This window comes from Paramormyrops kingsleyae, chromosome 7, assembly GCF_048594095.1.
Source record: "Paramormyrops kingsleyae isolate MSU_618 chromosome 7, PKINGS_0.4, whole genome shotgun sequence".
Taxonomy (NCBI): Eukaryota; Metazoa; Chordata; class Actinopteri; order Osteoglossiformes; family Mormyridae; genus Paramormyrops; species Paramormyrops kingsleyae.
In genome coordinates this window covers 2,714,193-2,739,309 of record NC_132803.1, presented here as the reverse complement: position 1 = coordinate 2,739,309, position 25,117 = coordinate 2,714,193, and the positions used below count along the sequence as shown (strand labels likewise).

Below are 25,117 nucleotides of genomic sequence, written 5' to 3'. Positions count from 1 at the left end.
TAACCATAACCATAAGTAACCTGACAAAATACAAGAGTTTTTGCATTTTTAGTTTTTTCATAGCAGTCACCGATTTTTATAAAATAGAGAGTTTTCCCTTATGGGGACCAGGAAACCGGTCCCCATAAGGGGAAAAAAACGGATATTTATCACATTATGAGGACATTATGTCCCCATAAGGATAGGTAAACCCGCTCGCACACACACACGCACACACACACACACATGACACACACACACATACATGACACACACACACACACACACACATACATGACACACACACACACATACATGACACGCACACATGCACACACGCACACACGCGCGCGCACACACACACACATACATGACACACACACGCACACACACACGCGCACACACACACACACACACATACATGACACACACACACACACATTGTCCAAAGGCCCGGGTTTGAGTCTCTGCCATGGCTCCATGTGTGTGGAGTTTGCATGTTTTTTTACCAGAACTTGCTGAGGTTAATTAGAATTACCAAATTTCCAAAAGCTGTGCATGAGTGAGTGTGACCTGGATTGTTCCCTGTCCTGTTTACACACACACACACACACACACACACACACACACACAACCATACACACACCAATTAGCCAGAACATTAAAACCACCTGCCTGATACTGTGTAGGTCCCCCTTGTGCCACCAAATCAGCACTGACCTATCGAGGCATAGACTGTGCAAGACCTCCGAAGGTGCCCCCCCCCCTCCCACCTCATATATCTGAGGGTTGCTGCAATGGGTCCTGCATCCTGGTAACCGCTTGGGGTATTTCCAGCAGTATAAATGTTGATGCAAAACGTGAGGAAAGGTCACTGTGGAGGTTTTCACTGCCTAACTGGAATTGACAAAAATTAGCCTGCTGTTCTGACAGATGCTAGGGTACTAAGCCGCTAACATAGCCACTTGCTAATACTGTACATGCTAATGAGCACATAGTCGCTAATTAAGAACACTGATAAGAGGTGTGATAAATAATGAGAATCGCAGGTTGTTTTGTGGTGGGTTCTTCATCACGATAGAGTGTGGTGTTACTTACATTGATTAGTGGTGATTAGGTGGCACCACAGTCGGCTTCGGCGTCCCCATTGGATCCCCATTTCAGGTACCTGACCCAGATTCGCTGCTGTGTTTCTGCTAGTGACCACATCAAACCCTTAGCTTTGATTCAGACCTGCGGGGAAAATGGCGGGAAAACCGGCACATGCTGGTGGATGAGAAAATATTCTTTTTGGAAACGTGCCTGTTGGACGAGAGGTGGGAAGACAGCAGATGTGGCGCTGGGTCCCTCTCAGCTTCTGTGCACAGGGAGCCCACATCTCCTCCCTCTGTCATAACGGGCTTCTCTTCCTCCTCCTGCCCAGGTGCTTTTATGGACTGGTACGGTAAAGCAACTCTGGCATGGGTTCCTGCAGTGGACCTTAACTGATAAGTTAAAGCGACTCAAACTGTCATCGTCGGCATGATGCGCATACAGATTTCCAGTGTAAGCCATCTGTATTTCATGGGAAGAGGGGGGGGGGGTCTCATTATGTTTTGTTGGGCAAAACATTAGAGGAACGTGGGTGGAACAGGGGGGACCGGAAAGCGAGGGAGAAACCAAAACAGCAAACGGGTTTTGTGCTTCCTTCTCGGCCTGACAAACCGCAGCTCACATCTAAAATGCATTTTATGCACAACAGGCATGGAAAGAGGAATGTGGGCCCTACGTCGTTTCCACAATCGCCGCCAAATCCGCCACCCCGCTGCGACCCTCGGGGACAGGTGACACCAAAGACGGGGAGACGGGAGATCAGGCACATTTTGGGGGAAAACGTTCCTCCCCGTGTAGCACAGGGGTGGGCGGGTGGCAGGGGATTCGGCCAGGCAGAGACACGGCAGAAAGAAAAGAAAAGCATGTACAGTGACGGTGCAGGGACAGCGAGTCACTGCACTGTCACTGTGTACAGTGACGGTGCAGGGACAGCGAGTCACTGCACTGTCACCGTGTACAGTGACGGTGCAGGGACAGCGAGTCACTGCACTGTCACCGTGTACAGTGACGGTGCAGGGACAGCGAGTCACTGCACGGTCACCGTGTACAGTGACGGTGCAGGGACTCGCTGTCCCTGCACCGTCACTGTACACGGTGACAGTGCAGTGACTCGCTGTCCCTGCACCGTCACTGTCAAGCTTTCAAAGCAGACGTGATGTCACATGGGACAGGGTCCGGCAGGGAGTGGGGGCCTGGCTGGGGGTGGGGGGGGGGCTGGCATGAGATGGGGGGTCCAACCCTGACTGCCTATGCCTCATCATCACCACAAAGCCAAAAGAGACACATTACCCCTAATGCTCTGTAATGACTGCACCAGGGGCTGGGGGGGGCAGCATCATGATCTTATATCCCATATATACACGTGTGTGTTAGACCTACCCAGAGCAGCCCCCAGACAAACACCACCTGCTATCCCTCTTTCCCTCCTCAGTTTGTTTAATCTCAACCTCCCCCCCCCCCCCAAATGCTTGTTACACTTGGTTGGTCTTCAGCAAAGGATCAGGGCAAGATTTTCAGACCTCCGATCCTCCTGGAATTTTCTGCTCCCCTGCCAAAATGCACTACACCAAATAAGTCTGATTGTTCTGTACGCCCCCCCCCCTCCCCAACCAGTATGCCGACCCCCCTCTGCTCCCGATTAATCTGAAAGCACACCAGAGCCTGCAGTAATCTGAGCTCTGCTGCAGGCTGCAGCGACCGTCCACATTCCCCGAGAGGGGGCCACACTCTGGGTATGTACACACACGGCAACAGACAGAGAACAGGCAGTTACCTGGGGCCCCGAGCTGGGAGGGGCCCCCAAAAACCGACGCTTAAGCAGTACATCGCAAAGACATGTCTGCTTTATTTGTGTATTCTGTTTTTCACAAAAGCAAAAATAAAAGACTTGAGTTTATTAAATTCTTTTTGTTGATATTATTTATTTAGACTTCATGCTAAAAGAATGGTGATAAACTTTACCACCAGTGTCCCTTGGAGTTTTTTGCCTGGGGCCCCCAGTGTCCCTAGGGCCACCTTTGCGAACATGCTAGCAAACAGATGCCCATGGATCTAAGCTTACATACATGTAAGGCAGGGGCGGATTAAGGTGCACAGAGGCCCCTAGGCTACAGTAGTCTGTGGGCCCCCCAACCCCGCCCCCCTCCGCGCCAATGGGGGCCCCCTTGCAGGCAGGCACACGTGGGGCCCCTAGGCTTAAGCCATATCTAGCCTGTGCGTTAATCCGCCCCTGATGTAAGGACACGCATATTCAAATCATATAAGCAATCAAAGGGACTTCAGTTTTTCTGGTTTTTGCAACGGGATCAAACACATAACTGTGTTTAAATGAGAGTTACGCAGATGACGGGAACAGTCTGTTTTTCCTGAGTGCGCAGCTTCCATCGCACAATCTGCAATTATAATAGCAGAATGGTGTGTCTGTCCTGGCAAAACACCGGGTGATATTCATGCGTTATTGCCCTGGGGGAATTTGCTGGATAAACCGCAGGTGAGTGTAAATGTGATCAACCAAGCGCAGCCGATTTTCTATCAAAATGGAGAATGCTGACATATGTTACCACCCACGCCAATGACATTTTGCCCCTGCTATTTTCTCATCCATTTCTCATCCCCTCATTTACATGTCTTCCGTATCCTCTCTTGGTTTTTCCCGTCCATGTCTGTCCATCTTCAGACCCCCAAAACAGCTCAGAACGTTAGAGAGTTCAATGGATGCAGAGATGCACATGCTGATGAGTTTAGCTGCACTGGACAGAGTATAACTGGCTACCTCCCCAAAGCCCCTCCCCCTCACATGAATTCCATGCTTGCTAGTATTGCCACGGCAACACAGAAAGTATTTCCCAAACGCTGAAGGTTCTATAATAGCCAATGAGCAGGAATGAGCCTTTTTTTATAGGGAGAAAGTGTGTGTGGGGGGGGGGGGGCAGTGATTAATCATAAACACTCTGACCAATTCCCCACCAAATCTCGACTGCACTACCCCTCCCCATCACAGTGGTCACCATAGTTATTTCACTCTTCAAATGATATTTCCAGGTATGTGCTCACTGTCATCACATCACCTGTTTCTGGACTCGTCCCAAACAGGATTTCACTGAACCACCGATTTTCACCACTGTCTGCCTGATCGCTGTTATACAAGGATTAGTAACTAAACTGGAAAGTGATAGAGAAGATTCTTTACCTAAATACCTTAGGATACACATACACTTGGGCAAACAAGCCACGTGGTAACATCAGAGCATTACGTTTTTCTATAAGTTATCTGTTGAGAGCCCACAGAATCCGTTAGAATGTGGCTATGCAGGACACCTTCTCGTGGTGAATATTGCGTCTGGCTGCTGAGGATGTGCTTTCAGTGCTGCTACCCCTTCTGATCTTCTGGAACCATCTGACACCGTCTCAGGCAGCAGGGACCCATGCTCACAAGCCGCTGAAGATTTCCCCGGACGCCAGGTAGGGATGACATCATAATAAATGATGCATCATCGGAACCAGTCGTGCGTGTGCACCGGCGTTCTCCCACCAGGACCCACTTTCGCACCCCCTCAGCCCTTTCTCCATGATGTTATTTACTGCTCTTGTACTCAGCATTTGCTAAGAGGTGGATCTGGATCGGGGCAGCGGCTGTAATATAGTAGGGGCATAAGCACCAACGGCTGGAACAGAAACAAGAATTACATAGTTCCAAACTCATTGTCGTGCTCTAAGTCTTCAGCCAAGTGTTTAATAAAACTTTCAGTTATGAGGACCCCCCAGTCCCCCATCACACAGAAACACACACAGCCATCCTAATCAGATGCAGCCAGAGAATCATTACTTATACCGACAAGGGCTTCCTATAATACTCATCTTTGTGTGCCTTGACTCTTGAACAAGTCAGTAGAAGCACAGATGTTACCATGAGGACCTTTCAGGCTGTGCAGCGGACACCCTAGACCACCGCGGACCCCCAAAAGGCTAAAGGTCGCATGTGACTGATCAAGCCTGGTACAGTGCATAGAGGCCCTGTTCATAAGCGCTACGCTAACAGCTAATGGTTGAGCAGTGGCACATAGACCTACCGTGGGAACTGCGATCGAAGCCCCATCTGTCTGCCTCCAAAGGTCACAATCTGTCGTGGCAAACAACAGTGTGGGCTGCTACGGGGATTTCGGTGCGGGAGTGTGGCGATGCATGACTGTTGTCCACGCCGCTAAATCCACCGTCTGCTGCGTCGCCGCGGACCCCCGGCCGGGGCACCCACTGGGCCGACGCCACTGCCTGAGACTTGGATGGGAGCGCCAGTGGACAGGGGACAACTGTATTCTGTCACGCAGTGTCACTGCATACATGATGAGCAAGGTCCTGTCTGCTAGACTCGTGGAAGGGATACCAAGCACAGCTGTGAGGGGAGGGGGGCACAGTGACACTGAGACAAATGGAAAGAGTAAAATCATTTGTGACAGTCTGTATTTTTAGCTAAATTTATGCACTTTGATCCATGAGATGAGGTCAGATTTAAACTGAAACCTGTTGGAGAATCTTGCACATTTAGCAACCAGACAAAACAAAGGTGTAATAAATTGTTAGTAAACATGAATAACTCATTTTCCAAGTAACTTGGGGCAGCATGTAAGTTTACACATTAATGTATTGGATGAACATAAAAACACAAGCACACTTCCTTCTGTGAATCGGCTGCCTATCCTTTAGGGGCGACCAATTTGGGATTCATAAACGAGCCATAGAGTTTGCAATCAATCTGTGCTGCCCTCTACTGATAGTTTTGAGACCAACAACTCACCAGTACAAGTTAGCCTGGCTCAAGACTAAACTCAAGGCATTGCTTTCACTGCTTATGTGCCACCTGTCAAGCTTAACTTTGGCCAGACAACCACCTACCTCACAGCAACACAAACCTGCCATGGGAATAATGCGCTAATTAGTGTTTTCATCCATGTCTTTCTTCTATCCCTCTGAGGTTGTGCCACCCCTGTACATTCATTTTCCACACTTCATTTTCCCACCATGCATCATCTTCATCATTTCTCTTGGTGACGGTCTTGGTGATGGTCTTGGTGACGGTCTTGGTGATGGTCTTGGTGACGGTCTTGGTGACGGTCCTGGCAGCACCAAACGGGTCACAGCAAACCTCCCTCACCAAGCCCACAGACACAGAGGCCTAGATATAAATTCTGGGCCCCCTGACAAAATGTCACCTCGCCCCCCCCCCTAACCCTAACCCCCCACCCCCACTAAAGCAGCCAGTTTCTATCTGAATAAACACAAGTCCCCACTATAGATAGAATTTACCGGGGGGAGAGTGGGGGTGGTCCCCCATGGTAACAGATGCGCCAGCGAGACACGCACCAATAATCAGATGTAGCTGAAGATCAGTCGTCTGTGTGGTGACCAATACAGGGAGGTACTGAACTCTTAAATACACGAAACAAGGAAAAATCCAGAAAGGAAAACATGTGTCTCATTGGCATTTTATGACAATATTGTAATTATGACTTTGTTACGCAAAACAGATTGGCGATGTTAAGTAGGGTGGAAATCCAATCCAAGATTTTCTGGTCTGCAATTATATACAGCAAGTTTTCTAACTTGCAGTCTTACTTAATATGTTTCATGTGTTAAGCTGTTACACTATTACCAACACAAGGCAACACAAGGGAAACTGCTTATTTAAAGTTGTGAAACTTTACTGGTAGCCAATATTATCTAAACTATAAACACATGACATGATAGCAAAAAGAGTAAAAGTAATACAAAACTGTTATAAGGGAAGGTAATCCTTTATTAATGAAATGTAATTAATCAGTTAGGCAAGTAAGCATTTCCACCTCTGATTTTTTCTTGCTGACTTCAGTCCCATTGAGCATTTCGGACGTCTCCTAAAAGCTCTTGAGGTATCCCATAAAACTGGCCATTTCCTTACTGCCCTGTCTTAAGGTGCTTCACAAGAGATATGATATACCTCAGACGATATGATATACCTCAGACCATGAACCATTCCTTACATTCTCTATACTCTTCTCCACCCATCATTCTGGTACAGGTTGAGTTTCTCTCATCTAAAGAATGTTTTTCCATAATGGAACAGGCTTTTTAGATGTTTTCTGGCAAAGTGAAGTCTGGCCTTCCTATTCTGGAGGCATATCAGTGGTTCTCTCGGTTGTAGACTCTGATAATAATAATACCCCCACCTCCCGGAAAGTGTTCCTGACTTAGCTAGATGTTGTGAAGTGATTTTACTTTACCAAGGAAAGTATTCTGCAGTCATCCACCAGTTGTGTTCCATGGTAATCTATGCATTTTGATGTTGCTGAGCTCACAAGTGTGTTCCTTCTTTTTAAGAATGTACCATATCGTTGACTTGGCCACCTCCTAATGCGTCTCCCATCTGTCTGATGGGTTTATTTTGTTTCCTCAGCCTAATAACAGCCTCCTTTGCTGGCATTGACATTTCTTTTGCCCTCATGTTAAGTGACAAATGCAAAAAATTCACAACATACAGGGCATTGAGCCCTACTGCCTATGAGGCAGTTGATTGTGTGAACAAGTTATTCAGAAGTGGTTCATCGGTGTAGAGTGTGTGTGTGTGTGTGTGTGTGTGTGTGTGTGTGTGTGTGTGTGTACAGTACCAGTCTAACGTCTGGACATGCCAAGCCACACACAAATATATACAAAAATCCGACCTTAGGCACACTGATTTCAGGGAGGTGGGGGCACTGGCCGTAAAATTTGTGGACCGTTTTTAATTCTAAGGTGTCAGGGGCTGCTATTCATTCATGGGACACGCCTGGAGCAGCCGGGAGAGATGGAGCTTCTGCTGTCAGTGAACTTGCTGAATGTGACGCCTCAGAAGGCATGTAGTGCTTTGATCTTTGCTAACCGTAAAGGTGTAAAAAGCATCTTCCTCCGTCAGTAAGACACCGTTGGTTTTGAAAAGCAAACAAAGAAAGAAAGAAAAACACAAACATACTGCATTACCGGTTCTGTATCAAACAGACCATGATTCATCTGGAGCAAAAGCCATTCCTGTTATCAGCTAATTCAACAGCTAAAACACAGAAAAGGGGACAGATTCAGTGACCTTTAGACAGAAATAATACTGTTGCGTAGTTAAGGTGTACTATCATTTAAGAGTCAGCTAGATAGTGAATAGATGGGACAATATTCCAGAATTTGATTTACCCTTTTATTTTGAGTGCATGTAAACCTAACATTGAGTACATTTTTTATGTGGATGTCGCATAGAGGTGCAGAAGTTATACGACAACCGTTATTAAAAGGTGCTTCATGTGGGCACTAGTGAAAAAGCCCGAAGTATAACGTTCATGTCTTATTCACATTAACAGCTCAACTGGCATCTAATGAGGCAAATGTGGTTTCCTTACACAACCATTTACCAAAACTCTGAAGGAGGCAGTGCAAAAAAAAACAATGCTCATCAAAAGCATTTCAATTAATGCTTTCATAATTTTCCTGTGCAATGCTTTACCAATTATCCAACAGTTCATTGCTTCCCAAATTCCCTTAACAAAATTTAAGAACCTGGGCCACATATCAAAGTAAATCACGTAAGGTTCCATTAGTCAACCACCAGAGGGCGCAGGTGTCTCTTAGGAGCACTAAACCCCAAAGATTAGCCAACGTTTCTGTGCCACCACACATATCCTCACAAGCCATGATTCACACATTGCATATTTCCTAAGCACGAGGTAATCAGGAAAAAAAAAAATCCAAAACCATAATACTGCAAACATATTCATAAATATTTTGTATTTCATGATTTTTTTTTAACTGCTACATAATTAAATAGCAACTGTTGTTATTTTTTCCCCAGATGTAAACAAATGTGAGCAGTAATGGGAGAAATGAGGTGGTTCTGAAACCACTTTGGGTGGGATTTCTGTGAGTCACTGTGTGGTTTGATCCACTTTCTAATGTTTAAAAGCTGTGAGTGGGATCAGTCAGGGAGTCACCGAGAGCCTAAAGTTCTTCCATCAGCTGTGGGTTTAAGCCAGACACGTTTCAGTATTGCTGCATAAAAAAATATATATTAAAAATAATAATCCTCAAATACTTGAGGATTAAATAAGTGCCAAAACGTCGACACCCTGCACGCTTCACAAGCACGTGATCTACTCAGGGAAGGGTTAGGTACTTGGAACGAACCCAAAACCTACAGCCTTTCAGGGTAGGTAGGCCTCCAAATGCAATTCAGCAATCTTTGCCCTGGTGAGCAGGCCAGGGCTGTGGATCTGTGAGGTGGGGGTGAGTGAGGGAGCCTGGGGAGGAAGTCGTTCTCAGTCTGGGCCATTCTGTAGCAGAGGAGTCGTTTCAGTGGCAGAAGAGGTCGGGTCCTTAACTGGGTGAGATGGACCAAACTCTTCAGAGCTGCGTTTCTGGCAAAGCGGGGAGAGAGGAGGGGGGGGGGGGGGCAAGAGGTGAGAATCGGGTCACAATAAACCGAAGTTCAGCACAAGGCTAGTGATCAATAATTGCGACAAACCGAGAGACATTCACCCTGGTGATGTCATCAGTAGAACCTCTGTGAGCATACACAGTGACAGCATATGGACTTAAGGTCCCTGACATTTCCGTAATGTAGCAGAAATGCATAAATTTACATCGGGGTCTGTGTGTGAAGACTGCTACAGGACAGTAAGAGACCTGCCTTCATAGCAGTAATCTATAATCTGTGATAAACTTTTCTCAGACAGTTTTCCTTTCATTTGACTATAGAATGGAGGGTTTCTATGGCAAAAATACACGTTCAAAAAACAGGCAGGAGTGTGCACTGAGAAACAGAAGCAGGCTGTCTGATTTAATCTGCTAGAGAGGAGCTGGTTCTTGTCATAACATGAAGTGTACACTCAACATGGAATGAGGTGTGGTTATGCAATGAGATAGAACCAGAAAAACCATTGCCAATTGGTTCCGGTTGACAGATTTAACGATCTCGCAAGGAACTTTTGCTCAGCTGTTTGTGGAGAACGTCAGGTAACGTTTCAATCCTGTTACCCACCTGTGCCAGCCAAGACAAACTTTTCAGGCTGCCTCGCAAACACACTCTGGTCGTTTACCCTGTCTTTTACGCAGTCCTAAAACACAATCAAGCCTCATTTAATCTTAATGTTGGTTGACATGCTCTGGCTGTCATTGGCTTGATTGAGAGGCCGCGATTGCAGTTACATTTATTATGTTATGTTGGTGGTTTCATTGATTATTTATTCATGCAATAGAATCAAGTAGGTAATTTGGAAAAGATTGAAAATTTTGACAGGCAACATTCAAGTCACCACCATCAAACAACGTAAAGATTGACCTGTCAAATAACTTCTCATGATTTTTCTATAATTACACTGATTAAACAATTCAGATTTGCTGGAGTACTTAAAATTCTCAAAAAATGCGACAATCAGTTCAAACAATTTATGGAAGTGCATGATTCTCGTTAGAATTCCCCACATCACAGCAGTCTATGGAAGCCCTGATGTGTTAAACAAACCCCATTGCCCTTCTGCTTTGTAGACGTCCCTTTCCCTTGTCTCAAAGACCTCTGAAAGAAAAGTACAGTTTGGGTGGGTGGATCCGTCTCTCCGGCTACATTGACTATCAAATTTTCCCGTTGATGCTGTACAGGCATTTTAAGCTATAATTTCTGACTAAGCAAAAGGAAAACCACCATCTTCAAAACGGTGTGGTCTATCGTCAGTCATTATCCGATATACTCCAATGCACGACTTTCAATCCCGTCGCTACTATTGTCAACTACACAATGAAACATTTGGTATTTTACTAGCTACATCAGGGGCCAGTTTAATTCCACACTTTCCATAGCCAGACGTCACCAGTCTTGTGAAGGAACATCAGACTGCTTATGGTGACACAAATAACATCATATAAAAGCAAAATAAACAATCAAATCATGTAAAAAAAAAAAAAAAAAAAACGATATTATTGGCTCTGACTTGCTGCCAGTTATCAGAATATTGTTAAGCAAATGAAAGTGACTAAATGTCTGGAGGTATAATTTATTTCTGGCTGTATACAAGAACTGCAGAGGGGGAAGTGTGGATAAAATATTGCGGGGTATTCACGGATATCTACAAGAATAAACTTTAATAATAAGCTTTTTATTATATATTGTTTTTCGTTAACTTGTTTTTGTCATGTAATGGTAACAATTATGTTGCCTTGTTTTGCAATGTTAATGCTGCAGTGCTGTACCTTTTGTCTTTGTGTTTACAACAGATCTGGTTTAATCGCACACTAGTAGATATGTGTAAAATGTAAACTGAACAGAATCAAAACTGAATCCAATCGGCAACCTAAAAATACCTGCAAGTTCCTTAAATAAAAAGATTCTATTTTATGTTTTGGCACAAATCTAAGTTAAAGTCCTTCTGATACAGCATGTGAGTATTAGACTTGCCCATTATTCTTTTCAGTCATGTTATGTTTTTGTGCTGTCAAAAAAACAGGTTGGTTTTGTTTTTAAGGAACTTTACCCATATGTTCCTCAAATAAAACAATTTTGGTATACAGGACTTTGGCGTTTCGTGAATCAAATCGTTAGGTTGTGAATCAGAATCCAGTCGAGGTAGCCCTACTCAGCTGTCCCCTTTGAGTATCAGAAACAAGGATGCTTGTGTTACCCTGGGGTGACCAACCCGTCAATTGCGAGACTAGTTAATGATCCTTTATTTCACTGGTGGCCAACCAGTTGATTGCAATCGGCAAAAGAGACTGAGGGCATCAGCCCCCTCTGGGTCGGCAGCCAAACGTATGGTTATGATTTGGTAGCTCGTCACAGTATTTTCATCGTAAAAAATTAAGGTTGGACACCGCAGATGTTACCCATTTAGAGAAAAATTAGAGGGAGCATCAGATTGGCCATAGAGTGGTGTTGGAGCTGGATGAACTAAGAGGGTTTAGCCATACATTATTCTAAGGGGGAGAAAACACAGAAATGCAAGGGCTCTGTCTTTAGACTGTGGGGAACCAGTGGGGGTGGCAAGCAAGGGAAGGGAAGGTGTGCAGACTATGGGCTTACCTTCTCCCAGTAACACAGAACAGCAGCCCCCAGGAGAGCAAGGAGGCCCAAGCCGATGAGGACATACTGGACGTATTCCAGAATGGTCGGCATCAGCACCAGGTTCCTGTAGAACGTGGTCAGCACCGGGCCGTCGATGTACCCTTTCTGTGAAGGACGAGGGGCATGAAGTGAGGGGGCCTTTGTGATGCGGAAAAGGGTCCCCAGGAAATGCACTACGACACGGCACCGCCCAAGATAAAACACAGTCATAACTACTGACCCCCCCTCACTGGAGCCAGCTGAAAGGTGCTGGGGCTACAGAATGCAGGTTCCTACACGCACATGTCAACTGACCTCTTCAAACCAGATCATGGGCATCACTACTTCAGAAATCTTGCCAGTCTGCCTGGGAAGACGATATAAAGAAAACATGAACTAATAAAATAGTGACACTAAAAACCCAACGGTTTCAATGCTAGAAGAGTGGCAGCTATTTTTAGGTAAAGGATCCACAGTTAAACTTTTACAGTTACTGTAGGCCATTAACTGTGAGAGCAATTAACTTCAAATAAGAACACACAAGAATACAGCTCTCAATGTTCTACAGATGGCCGACATCACGGCAGACGGCGTTCGGGGGCTTACTTGATGCCCGACACCGCTTTGATGTACAGGCTGAGCTGCAGCCGGATGGATACGTTCATCGGCACGCCGGTCTCCTGTCGAGTAGCAAGGGACCAGAGGTGAAGAAGCAACAGGGCACTGCGGCCTTCCACTGCAGGACTCTGGAGCTGGCCAGAAGCTGGCTGAGCAGCAAAGGCGACGACAACGAGCTGAAAGCGTGCAGATCTTATCCGCAAAGGACCAGTGTGTATGCAGGTTTTTGGGACAACCTTTAGGTCAGCTGTTCAAACCCAGGTGTGACAAGAGTTTTAAGAAAACATAAGCAAAACGAACAATCCTCACTATGTACAGTACACTCTTAAAAGACGCTACATAAAAATATGTGCATGACGTCTAAATGACGCCAAGTCCCCGACTCCCAATCAAACCAGAATAACCACTGGCCAGAGTCCACCTTGGCCGTCTGGCACATTATCACTCTGGTATTTACGAGAGTATAAAGTGCGGCATAAAGTTTATGCCTCTGTGTTCCCACAATGCCGCTTGTCCCGAAACAAAGGGGAGGACAGGGGGTCTTATAGGACACCTATGAAATAGCAGATAGACCACCGCAAGGGCCCAGGCGTATAAACCGGCCAGACCACAGACCCCGAGACACCAAGCTAAGCAGCTGTACATCAGCATCCCACTGGATAAGACACTTCATTAAATCTAATAAGTCCTCTTGCACTTATTTATCTGGGTTGTTTGGGAAAGTACATTTTTTTTACTTTAGACCACTGTTCTGCAGTCTGTATCACTTCAGATTTAACGGGTTTCCATGGCGAGCCACCATCACCACAGATAAATGTCTTAAAACCACATCACATTTTCCTTTCCAAACAAAGGGTTCCATTTTCATAATGAAAATGGCTTCATCAGGGCACATAATTACAAAACAGCCAAATGATAACATTCATCACAGTCATCTATAACGGTGAGGCATCCATCTCGTTAATGTCCAGGGCTAAATGTCACATTCTTAAATCACGAGCCACACAGGGCAGCCAAAGCGGCTGCAAAGGAAAAATCCTCATTTTTGAAAGATATTTTATCCAGTCAAATAAAACTAGGAGCCCTAAGTTGATAAACAAATAACTTGGTGGCATTACAGTGCCAGCCAAGGGTTCGAGTTACTGGTTTCATGTTCTTGTTCATGCTCTGAACGAGACCCAGTTCTGTTTAAAGTTTGCATTACTTTCTCGTTAATTATTTGATCCGTCTCCAGTGTCACAAAATTACAGCCATGAGCCTGGAGTTCACAAAGCTAAGATGCTTGAGGACCTGAGGATTTACTTGGGAAAACTCCAAAGAAATGGCAGGACTTTGTTTGTTTAGATGACGAGAAACAAAATGGAGATTTACAATTTGAAAATGTAGATTTCAGACAATATCCCCTTATGTTTTCACTATTTCTATGAAATGAGACCATGTTTTTAAAACATGGAGTTCTATCTATATTATATATGAAATGTATATGTATAAGTATGTGAACACCAGCATTACAGATACTGAATGACATCGATAAATATAGGCCACCCACTGATGACATTGAAAATGGATAATTAATCAATGCTGCAAATGTCAATTGCTGCAGTGTAAGCAAGAGAAATCTGACCAGCCTGATAAGTGGGAGCAGATGGTTTAGCTGCAGGGTTACTGCTCACATGGATTTTGCATAAAACCCAGTTTATGAGGTAATAACCCTTTTAGTGACATCATAAAGCACTGATAATCCCACACTATCATTATAATCTTAACCAGTAAGTGGTCCTCAAAGTCATTTCCAATTAGCTTATCAAAACGGCCTTGCAGGTTTACTCGCGATCAGAGACCTTGGCACAGCTGGCGGGAGCACAGCCAGAGCCTGACCCTGTGCGCTGGCGGGAGCACAGTCAGAGCCTGACCCTGCGCTCTGGCGGGAGCACAGCCAGAGCCTGACCCTGTGCGCTGGCGGGAGCACAGTCAGAGCCTGACCCTGCGCTCTGGCGGGAGCGCACCGCCTAAGGAATCAAATTTCAGAGGCCGACTGCACAGGTAAGGGCTGCGAAACATCAGACACAGGCTGAAGCTGGGGGGCACAGCAGGGGGCACAGCAGGTGGCACAGCAGCATCAAGGCGAAATGCGAAACAGCTACCAGAGGTCACTCTGAATAAATCTGCAGGTCATACATGTCTTTGGGGGGGGGGGGGGGAAACAAGGATGTTTATTCAGTCAGTTCAGATAAGATGGGAGAGACCCTCACTTTCATACATATACTGCCAGATAAGCAGATAACAAAACTGCATAATCACACGTCAAAGTTAATGTTTTCCTGAAAACAATTATGGTGGAGTGTCATTAGATATATATTGGGGTTGAATTGATAAACTACTAAACGACCTTCCAAAGTTAACAGCATTCAAAGTTTGGAGGAGTATTATATAAAAACAGGGCTCTCTACATACACAAGCATTCTGAAGGGAAGTCATGTCTCCTTGAACCTGTCTGAAGTAGAACAGACCCCCCCCCCATCTCCAACCTGAGGCTGAAGGGGCCGGAGTAAAGGAAAATAACTCAAAGGCTTTGTAACAAGGAGGATGACCAACACTTAGGGGGCGAGTAGGGAGGACCGCTCACCGGATGGATGTCAATGAAGAGGCCATGCTTGTCTTCTGAAGGATCGAGCCCCAGAACGAAGTCGCGGAGGACTGGGTCCCCGTTGTAGAAGTGCGGGTGAGAGATGAACACTGGAGCATCTGAAGGAAGCAGAAGCCGACACCGTCAGATCTGGGGTTGGGGCGAGAAAGTGGCCGCACGACACGGCGCTGTACTGGGAGCACTGGGTGATGCGCTACCCAACCGTGAACAACCAGACAGGGAAACCTAAGCAGTGAATCCAGCTGAAAAGCAAAAGGCCATAATGGTGGCACAAAAAGCCTCATTCGAAGCAATAGGTCTATGCTCCTCATTAGTATAACATCTGAAAAATCTACTAGTATAATGCAGCTTCCATTTCAAATTGACAGAAGTACTTATGAAGGGTGCCAGTCTGTGCAAAAGCCCAGGTGGAAGCCGACGTGAGAAAAGGCGACTTACTGAGTCTGCATGTGCTGACGTTCTGGATACCAGACTGCCTGCAGGGGCAGAAGCCCTGGTTCGGGGCGTAGTCTGACCCATTGGCAAAGAGAGTCGTGGGTGCCACAAAGCGATAGACAGGAATTCCCCGCATGACCCCTGGCCTTTGGTAAACCAGCTCCATTGACCTGACATAAGTGCAAAAAGCACAGTCTGTGAGCTGGGCAGCAGCGTGCACAACCAAAAGCTCCAAAGCACAACAAAACAACCACCAGGCAAGATGCGATGAGCAGAACGTGCCGATTCTATGTGGCCGTCAAATGCAGGAGAACTAGGGATTTCTCAGGCTATTGTGGAAGAACTCAACATGGCAGAGTAATAAATCGAGCCTGGAAGAGGGGTAAAGGCGATATCGCAAGAAAGGGAAACCAAGCCTATGACTCATCTGTGCTTAAGAAAGCAAATCATTTACAAGATAAGCTGATGGATTTAATTTTACCATCACATTATCTCTAGTAATAAAGGGCTGTTACATCACCAAACAGCGGTTAATGTAATGATGCGACATGTTTTACCCATGCCATGCTAAAAGTCAAACGCTAATGCTCTTACATCTGCTGACATGCGTTGTGCAAGTGTCAAACATAGCATGACATTTAAAATTAGCGATAAAACACCATACCATAAAAAAGGATTACCTTAAACCAGAAAGACATATAAATAACTGTATAATAAAAAAACTGCACAAAAATATATATATATATAGAACAGGGATCTTCAACTATTTTTCCATGAGGGCCAAGGCTGAGGAGCGAATCGACCACATGGTCCAGATTCGGCTGGGTTTCAGTTTGGATGCAGACTTCTGTCTGCCCCTTGGTGCCCAGTGATATAGAGGTTTATTCCACAAATTAATTTCAGTCACAGATGAATAATTCCACTGACATTTGGACTAATTTTTAAAAAGCCTTTTAAGTATTTGCGGCATACTCTCTTCAGCTAGCAAACTTCTAAACCATAGTTTTTGTAGTTATCCTGATATATTACTAACAGCCAAAACATTCTTCTAAATGAATAACACGTCCACTTACTAAGGGGGAAAACGCTGGGGAAACAAGGAATGCTGGGTAATGTTGTGGATTCTCAAGCATTAGAACATTTATCAAATAAACAGAGTTAAATGTAGATATTTAGGGTTACCGGCAGGCATCGGGACTGTAGAAGGACAGGGTGGAGTCCGTGGTCATGAAGGGGGGCCACATCTGACCAGCAGTCCCATTGATCATGTTGCACTGCTTGGTCCTCCAGTAGCTCAGCTGGTGTGGGGGTTTCAGAGACTCCGGTGAACCATCTATGCCGTTTACATTCATCACCCTTTAACAAGGGCTAACAAGCAGCACAGACAGGATTAACCCACCGAACCCAATCTGTCCGACGGCTGTGGGGAAATTCAACTCCACTCAAAACGAAAACCTGGATCTCACTCACACCCACCGTCTTTCACACCAAGTCATCTTTTCATACTTTCAAAAAAGTCATGCACAGATTCCATTATCCTTCCAAAACGAAGGCCACAAGCAGGCCGAAGGAGCCTGCACAGAAGCAGCAACAGGCAGAGCTTAAAGAAAAGCTTTAGGACCAAAGAAGAGAGATGGAAGTCGACCCTTGAAAATTCTGCAGAGGTTATATTACTGGAATGCTAAACTACTCATGGACCACATGTGTGTTTCGCCTGTAACTCCACAGCCCTGGTTTCACACACGCCCACAATGCAGAATTCTCCTGGCCCAGAGACTCGCACAACAAATGGGTGATCATAAGACTATCTGCATTATGGGTATTTTCGCTCACCTCCTTGAGACCATTCCACCAATCAACTTTGTGGACTTTTCTGATGTCATCCTGGCCGGTGAACACAGTAAAAAGTCCAGTGTTGGAATTGTTAAACTGTGGGTATGAAGAGAGGAGAGGAAGACAAAAGGCACAAATGATCATCATTTGAGGACATCTAGAAGGCGAACGGCCCTGTCAGCATGCGGACTGCAGCTGGTGGAGAAGCATCACGGACCTCGGCAAACAGGCCGAACTTGCCAGATGCAGGCAGCATGCCCGGGAAGAACTTGTTAAGGAACTGCACCAGCCGGCTGTCGTAGCCCCACATCAGCTCACCCACTGGCTTAGTGAGAAAGGCCTCCTCCTTGAACGCACTGAAGACGGAGCTAACAAAACGGCGTAACTCCTGTGACAAGTCCTCCATCATCACTGCTGCACCCTGGGGGTAAGGGATGAAAAGGGGAGTCTGTGACATATGGAGCAGACCGCCTGACAGGAAGTGAATGCATAGAGCAGACTGCCTGACAGGAAGTGAATGCAGTCCCAGCATGGAGGAGGAGGCCTTCCTACAAAGGCTCTTTCCATTCTTAGCCACGACCAGAGGCAGGTTTATCAGGTTATGGGGAAGGGGGGGGGGGGGGGGGGTAGCTGTGTACTACATACCCACTCCAATGCAGCTCTACCTATAACCTATAAAGTACTAGACATACATTTAGTAAATAGGAGACTACACGTTGTAATAAGTAATTGTGCAGGGTAATATTCTAATCTACCCACGTGTGCCTCTGAAGTCACCTGGTCCTTAAAGGTCTGTTCCTCAATTTGTACTCAATCCAGCTATGGAATGTAAATTTAAGTACTATGTGGAAATGGACAAAATCTCTAATATTAAAATGCTTTTACAAAGTAATACAAGCTCCCATAAACACCACGTTTAGGATTAAGTGTGAATTGCAAAAAAAGAAAAGAAAAACACAGTGATACTGTGTTAGCAAAAAGCAGTCCATGCTGATGTTAAACATTTTACACTTGTTAGGGTAAATTATAATATGCATGCAAAGTTCAGAGACTGTATTTTATTTTCTTTGCACATAGTAGCTAGACTCTAAGCTCTGCTGAAGCGATGGTAACGTTATGTCAGCTGCAGGAGGAAAAAGTGCTGAACAAGCAGCATGTGCTGGTCAGCATGTGCCGACTAAGAGGAGGAGAGTTCACATGAATTCACTTGCTACTAGCTACTGTATGTATCTGCTAAATAAAGAGAAATGTAGAGTCATAATGGAAAAGTACTGCATTATTTGTGAGACAGATATTGGAAATATGAAGCTCTTCTGTGTTGTTCAGTGTAGGCATGTTTGGTATAGAAAGATAACGAGCAACATCAATAAACCCTGAGTAGGGTATTCAGTATTGTAAAATGCTGGTAGCTAAATAATTTCTCAAATTAAGGGCGCATGGTTATTAAACATTAACTAACAATATCATTGCAAGTTTCATTGTGACACCTTTAGCATGTTGCTAACCCAATAAAAGGCAGAGGTGCCAAAGGTCATACCAGCACTAGCATGTTGGGGATGGTGACCACGTCAGACTCACTGCCCACAGACATGTTCCTCACAAAGTGGTACCGCCGATACTCCCGGTATGACACGGTCTGGTTGGCATGGAATGTTATGTTATCCTTCTGACGGTATTCCCTGAAAAAGAGGAGGGGCTGTGATGTCAGAAAAGGTGGAAAATTAGCAAGGAATTTTGGGTGAAAACATGACAGGACTGGGGTGAGGGGCAGCTTGCAAGCATACAAAGTAGTTGAGAGTCAGATCAAAAAATATAAATAAAAATCTTCATGTAACAGAATAGACTTGATGTCCTACAGCCCCACAATGTTACTGTTAACGCTAATCTGCTGACGTCTGGAGGTAAACAGCAATGAATGCTGGAGGAAGTCTGTTCCAGTCATGCGTCTCGTCTCCAAAACAGGAAACCACATGCTTCAAAAATAGTGCTTATCCAACAATATAAGGTATATCCCACCCCCCAACACCAAGGGCATGACCGATTATGGTAGAGCAAGTCCTCCGAAGACAAATCCTCCCTTTATCCATGGATGATAATGGAATAACCACCCAAAAGTGCCCAGAGGGTCATGTGACTGAGCCGATTATCGTCTCACCTAAACACGATAAACATCATTCAAGTTACTCACAGTAGCATAATCTCATTGCTAACTACAGGAGGTTTTATTGCAAATGTAGCTTCATTGTAAGCTAAAGTGTGACCTATACCTGTAGACATATGGGCCTCTCTCCTCCACCAATGGTTTCTCCCCATTCAGAACCTCATCAGGGTTGAGGATGTTGAAGAAGTAGATCGACATGAAGAATGGCACAGGGATGTCTTTCCACATGGTGTAGGACAAGTCATTCTTTGGGTTGATCTCCACATTCTGCAATAAGCACCAAATAGACAGTACTGACATTAGCCAACTGCAGCATTTGAAACTGAACACAGACCTGTGTACAGTGGTAACTTGGTTTACAGGCATAATTCGTTCCGTAAACATGCTTGTAATCCAAAGCACTCGTATATCAAAGCGAATTTTCCCATTAGAAATAATGGAAACTCATATGATCCGTTCCACAACTCAAAAATATTCATATAAAAATTATTAATACAAAATATAAAGTAAAAATACATAAAACAAATTAACCTGCGCTTTACCTTTGAAAAGAATCGTGGATGGTGTGAGGGAGACGAGAGAGGAGAAGAAGAGGGTTATTTTGTAGGACGACTTTCACTATAATTAACGGAATCACTGCTATCTGTTGGCTCACTGGAATCTTTTTCTGTTTGTGCAACTTTAACAAGGAACCCATCCAATGACAGCCTCTTTTGCCTCCTTTTCGATTTCGCAAAAATGTGGACATTGCATTGTCGTTAAACAGATTCATCGCTCGCACTGCTACGCCCTTATTCAGGTGGTGCTTTTCTACTAAATTTTGACTATACGAGTGAGGCATGCTGACTGAGACCGAGCATGGGAGACGATTACCCACAATTCCGCAGTGTGAGAAAGTGAATAACCATTGGTTCAGTTGTGATGACGTGCGCTCGGCGTCAAAACAAGAAGCGTACGCATGCGCTTCCTGTTTTGAAGCCGAGCGCACTAAAAACAAGAAAAACAAGGAGCGCATGTGTGCCATATGATTTTTGATGATACTTGGCGCTGGTAAACCAGGACTTGCTCGGTTTCCAAGTCAAAATTTATTAAAAATCTTTGCTCGTCTTGCGGAACACTCATAAACCGCGTTACATGTAATCTGAGGTTCCACTGTATTTCATACCACATACATACATCTCATAAGTTATGGGAATTTTCAAAGTTGGAAACATTCCATGGGAATTAACGGGAATAAACTGGAAATTTGCAGTTCAGCCTATAATAGGAAACTTAAATGTAGTTGAAATAAAAACATCTTGACTGCACTGATAATGATACTTAATAAACAAATGCTTGTGAGTAATTACATCGCAAAATAAACATCTGCATCAAAACTTACTGTTTTGCTGTTTCTGACACTACGTGCAGAGTTCCACAGAGTTCAATATTTCCAGCTTAACTTCCCCTGGAAAATTTCTAAAACATTTCCAGAAATTTCCCACCCCCTACTTTCCATGGAAAGTTTCTGGAAAATTACCTGAAATTTTCCATCCCTTTGAAACAATACAGTGAAACAAGAATTTTGTAAATATTCATATTAATTATTCATATTAAATATTCTTTATTCATTTGCCTTCAGACATCAGAACCCTTATTACTCATCAATTGCCAGGTGTACAAGGAATTTCTCTTGGTGCAGGTGTCAACCTATCAATCCAATAAAATTTTAAAAAAATTTTAAAGATAAGAGATACACCATATAAAAACATAAAACTGACTATACACAAGCAAACCACAAACAAATCTATATACAGTGCAACAAGTCAAAGTGCATATGTGCACTGACTTCTTATTCAGGATTACGGCCTGGGATGGACGGCAGCTATGAGCATTGCAATGCGTGCAGCACATATGCAGCAGATAAAAGCAGAGGGACGTCAGAAGGGTCCTGAGGAGAGAAGCTGTGGAGGTGGAGGTCGGTCCAAGTCTTTAGCACATCATAGGCAACCATAGGATTCTCTCACAGGGGATGGAAGGAGAGGGAGCCCAACCAGTCATTCATCCAGATCACTGCCGTGCAGATTCTGAGGGGTGGGGGGAGGGGGGACCCCCTTTGTAAATTTAGCATGATCATCTCACACAGCACCTCAGAGCAGGGGCACCTGCCATCGTTTGTGCAAAAGGGGCAGGTGTTCAGGCATCGGCAGCCATGTGAATGTCCCGTACCATCAAGATAGGGCTCACAGTTTTATTTGACTGGACATCATGCCTGACCCACTTTAAAAAAATGAAGATATTTACAATGAATTATTATTGCACATCGATATGACTAACACAGGCCACAATTTCAAATACAATGTTAAAGTATAGTTTAATTTTGTTGAACTTAACACATCCAAACAGCACTTTCATCAGTAGAGGGTTGCATCCTCGGTAAAATTGTCTATGGTTATTATCGACTGACACCACATAGCTAAACTTACGATATGAAAATGCATAACGATACAAGTCGCTTTATGTAAAATAAAGGAATAGCGAGAACAGCTTTGGCGGCGAACATTGAGATTCTTTAAAAATGTATGAGACTAACAGTATCAAGGCAACTACGTCTCAGGCAGCGCAAAATATTTTGAAACCAAAGAAACAGAAAAGTGTCACATAGAGATGGAGATTCATACTCATAACTCAAGGCGCTAAATGGAGGTGAGAGAAACATTACTGAGTATGACACAAGTCAACTTCCTATTCAACGCCGAGAGCTCCTCGTTCAAACAAAGGCTATTGTAGCTGGCATGTCAAAAAAAGAAATAAAGGAAAAGTGATATATTACCAGTTCACCACAATCTGAGCTGTTATTCCTTGTTCCTTTTTGCACATGCCAACAACAATAATGACTAACAACTTACTGTTTCAATCTTTGTTCCTGGAAATGTCTCGGACCTGATGAACACTGATTAACGCACTTCCATTACATTTTGCATTTGCCTTCTGTGACATATTTGCTTCACTGAAAATATATTAATGCTTTAATTGGTGAACTTTAAAGCCTCCAGTGTCATTCTTCATCTTTAGTTAAATAAGACTGTTGAAAACTACAAACGTTCAGAAGTACAGGTTAAATAAAGGGGGGGGGGGGAAGGATTGTGAGATATTATACAATATAAATAATCTTATTATGTATCTCATTAATGATGACACTTTTATTTACCATTTACACGGACATTCCGTTTGTCGGTCCAAAGAGTTTGGTTCGAATCCCGTGGTCAGCAATGTAATCATATCACTGCTGGGCCCTTGTTCAAGGCCCTGAACCCCAAATCCTGCTCCAGGACAAATGACCGACCTAAGCTCTTCTCTCACCTGTACATGTCTGAATCTCATAGATGATATATGCGAAAACCAAAGGATTCCATGTAAAGGTGCTGTGAACCGTTATTATCGTTTTAAAGAGATGCGGATATAATATAAGAACGGATACGACTTCTTCCCTTTGAAATTAAATTTGTATTACATTTACAGTATGTTCAGTAAATCACATGTGAACTACAAACTGACAGACGACGGTGTGACCCGGCTTAAGTGCCCTACAAGACATTTAAAGTGCAACTGTAATCATACATAATAATAAATACTGCTTTTTATTGAATTAAAGACAATTGTTACGGAACCACGTCGTGTGGCTGTTTTATGAAATGCTTATGCGCAGAATGCACTTTCAAGGAATTTAGGGATCATCCTTTTTCCTAAACCATGCTGTTCTGCACCCCAATCGGCGACACACGTGGTGTGATCAAAACATAGTTCTTATGTATTACTATTATTAACACTTTATCTGTCCGACATAGAGAATCGCGACGGAGTTATTGCCATCGAGAAAAACCAACCAAATCAGCGAGAAACAAGGAATAAAGCGTTAAAGTTTTCCAGAAACCTCACGCAAATTAGGTCACATTAAAAAGACCAGGAAGCAAACATGAAAATGACTTCTTCCAACAACTTCTCTAGTTTAGTTTGCCAGTCAATTACACTGCGAAAAACCACCTACCTTTATTATTTGATCGTCAATTATTAGAGGACGCACAAACACTAGGACGATCCCCAAAACAAGCACGAGTGATCCTGCGACTGCAAGTCCCACCGCCGCCCTCGATTTGGATGTGGCCATAATGTTGCAATGTTGCCTGTTTGTAGCGCACTGCACAAATAACTGCAATTTGGAGAAATCAATGTCACTATCGTAATATCACTTAAAAAATAAAATTGTCGTTTACATGCTGGTATCTGCACGCTGCGAATATGGTCTCTACCTTAACTGCCAGCCGAATATAAAGAACACAGACAAATATAAAAAAGACCCCGAAATGACCGATCGGGCTGGCAACACGAACAAACTGACTACATGCTTCATTTCATTTATCTTTTAAAGTCCAAGTTTCTTTGATTAAAAAAAACTGTTTGAAGTGGGTGGATTGGATTAGTAGATTTGCTGTCGTGTTTATGGTGTCTAGCATAACCACACCTCTAAGGGAGGATTTCGGGAGTTGCAGTCTTACCTCGGTGCCGTTCTACGGAATCACTGGTTGTGGGGGCTGTTGTTAATGTACAAAAATATACCTTATTTTGTTAAGGCAGGCATCGGATACATCAGTTTTACGAGGCGATTACATTTAACATTGCTATTTTTCAGTGATCACAAATGGGCTGCTTCTACGGTTCACGAGGAAACGTGTTTCCCTCGTGATGTTCATGCACATGCAACAGTCACGAATCATGTTTAAACGTTGTTTTTCAGAATATACTGTTGTATTATGCCGACAAGAAGTGATACGTGTAATTCCGGATTTCCATCATGTATGCTAATTCCTGATGCAGTTCATGGATACTTGAATTATGAATTAATTGCTCCCCTGACACATTTAAAGAGACTTTTTTGTCTTCAGTATTCATTTTTGGAAATCTGTCAGGGCCCAGCCCTGGGATGGGTCCTGAGCTTCTCGGGATAGCCAGCAGGGTATCTGCGACCCTGTAGCTGGTGCATGGATGGATGGATGGTCAGTCATTCAAGGGTGAGCTTGTGCTGAGACTCATTTGAAGGGTAATATCTGTAGCCAAGCCCTTACGTGGAGTTCTCTGGGATCAGTACTCTACCCACTTCTGTACAGAACCCACACATGCTGGTGACAATCTTTACTGACACTAGTGGCAAAGGTTACATGCAGGAGAACAGTACCAGACCTATTTACCTGTGGGATTTCCAAGAGTGTAGCAAATCCACTAGATAAGAGTTTTC

The 25,117-nt window shown here is 44.2% G+C and overlaps 1 protein-coding gene across 3 annotated transcripts; it reads right to left on the bottom strand.

Moving 5' to 3' along the window:
* Positions 1-8,252: 8,252 nt before the first annotated feature.
* On the bottom strand, positions 8,253-24,336 carry scarb1 (scavenger receptor class B, member 1). 3 transcript variants are annotated; one of them, XM_023826446.2, is made up of 15 exons: positions 24,135-24,336; positions 23,873-24,034; positions 19,952-20,112; positions 19,222-19,363; positions 17,902-18,105; positions 17,685-17,780; positions 17,034-17,149; positions 15,855-16,021; positions 15,396-15,514; positions 12,758-12,831; positions 12,467-12,518; positions 12,131-12,277; positions 10,583-10,633; positions 10,100-10,175; positions 8,253-9,476 (listed from the first exon to the last, which is right to left on the bottom strand). In XM_023826446.2, the coding sequence occupies exons 2-15, from the start codon at positions 23,990-23,992 to the stop codon at positions 9,463-9,465; spliced, it is 1,539 nt and encodes a 512-aa protein (XP_023682214.1). In that variant the 5' UTR covers positions 23,993-24,034; positions 24,135-24,336; the 3' UTR covers positions 8,253-9,462. The 3 variants fall into 3 exon arrangements, with proteins under 3 accessions (XP_023682214.1, XP_023682213.1, XP_023682215.1); XM_023826445.2 differs by having other exon boundaries at positions 23,873-24,336; XM_023826447.2 differs by lacking the exons at positions 10,100-10,175; positions 10,583-10,633 and having other exon boundaries at positions 23,873-24,336.
* Between the last annotated feature and the right edge of the window lie 781 nt (positions 24,337-25,117).

Excerpts from the sequence above, each read along its gene's own strand:
- scarb1 (XM_023826445.2), bottom strand. The coding sequence starts at position 23,992 with ATGGCCACATCCAAATCGAGGGCGGCGGTGGGACTTGCAGTCGCAGGA. Across the intron at positions 17,781-17,901 it reads AGTTCGGCCTGTTTGCCGAG|TTTAACAATTCCAACACTGG; the intron begins GTCCGTGATGCT and ends TCATACCCACAG. Across the intron at positions 10,634-12,130 it reads TTCTGTGTTACTGGGAGAAG|AGGTCTTTGAGACAAGGGAA; the intron begins GTAAGCCCATAG and ends CTTTTCTTTCAG.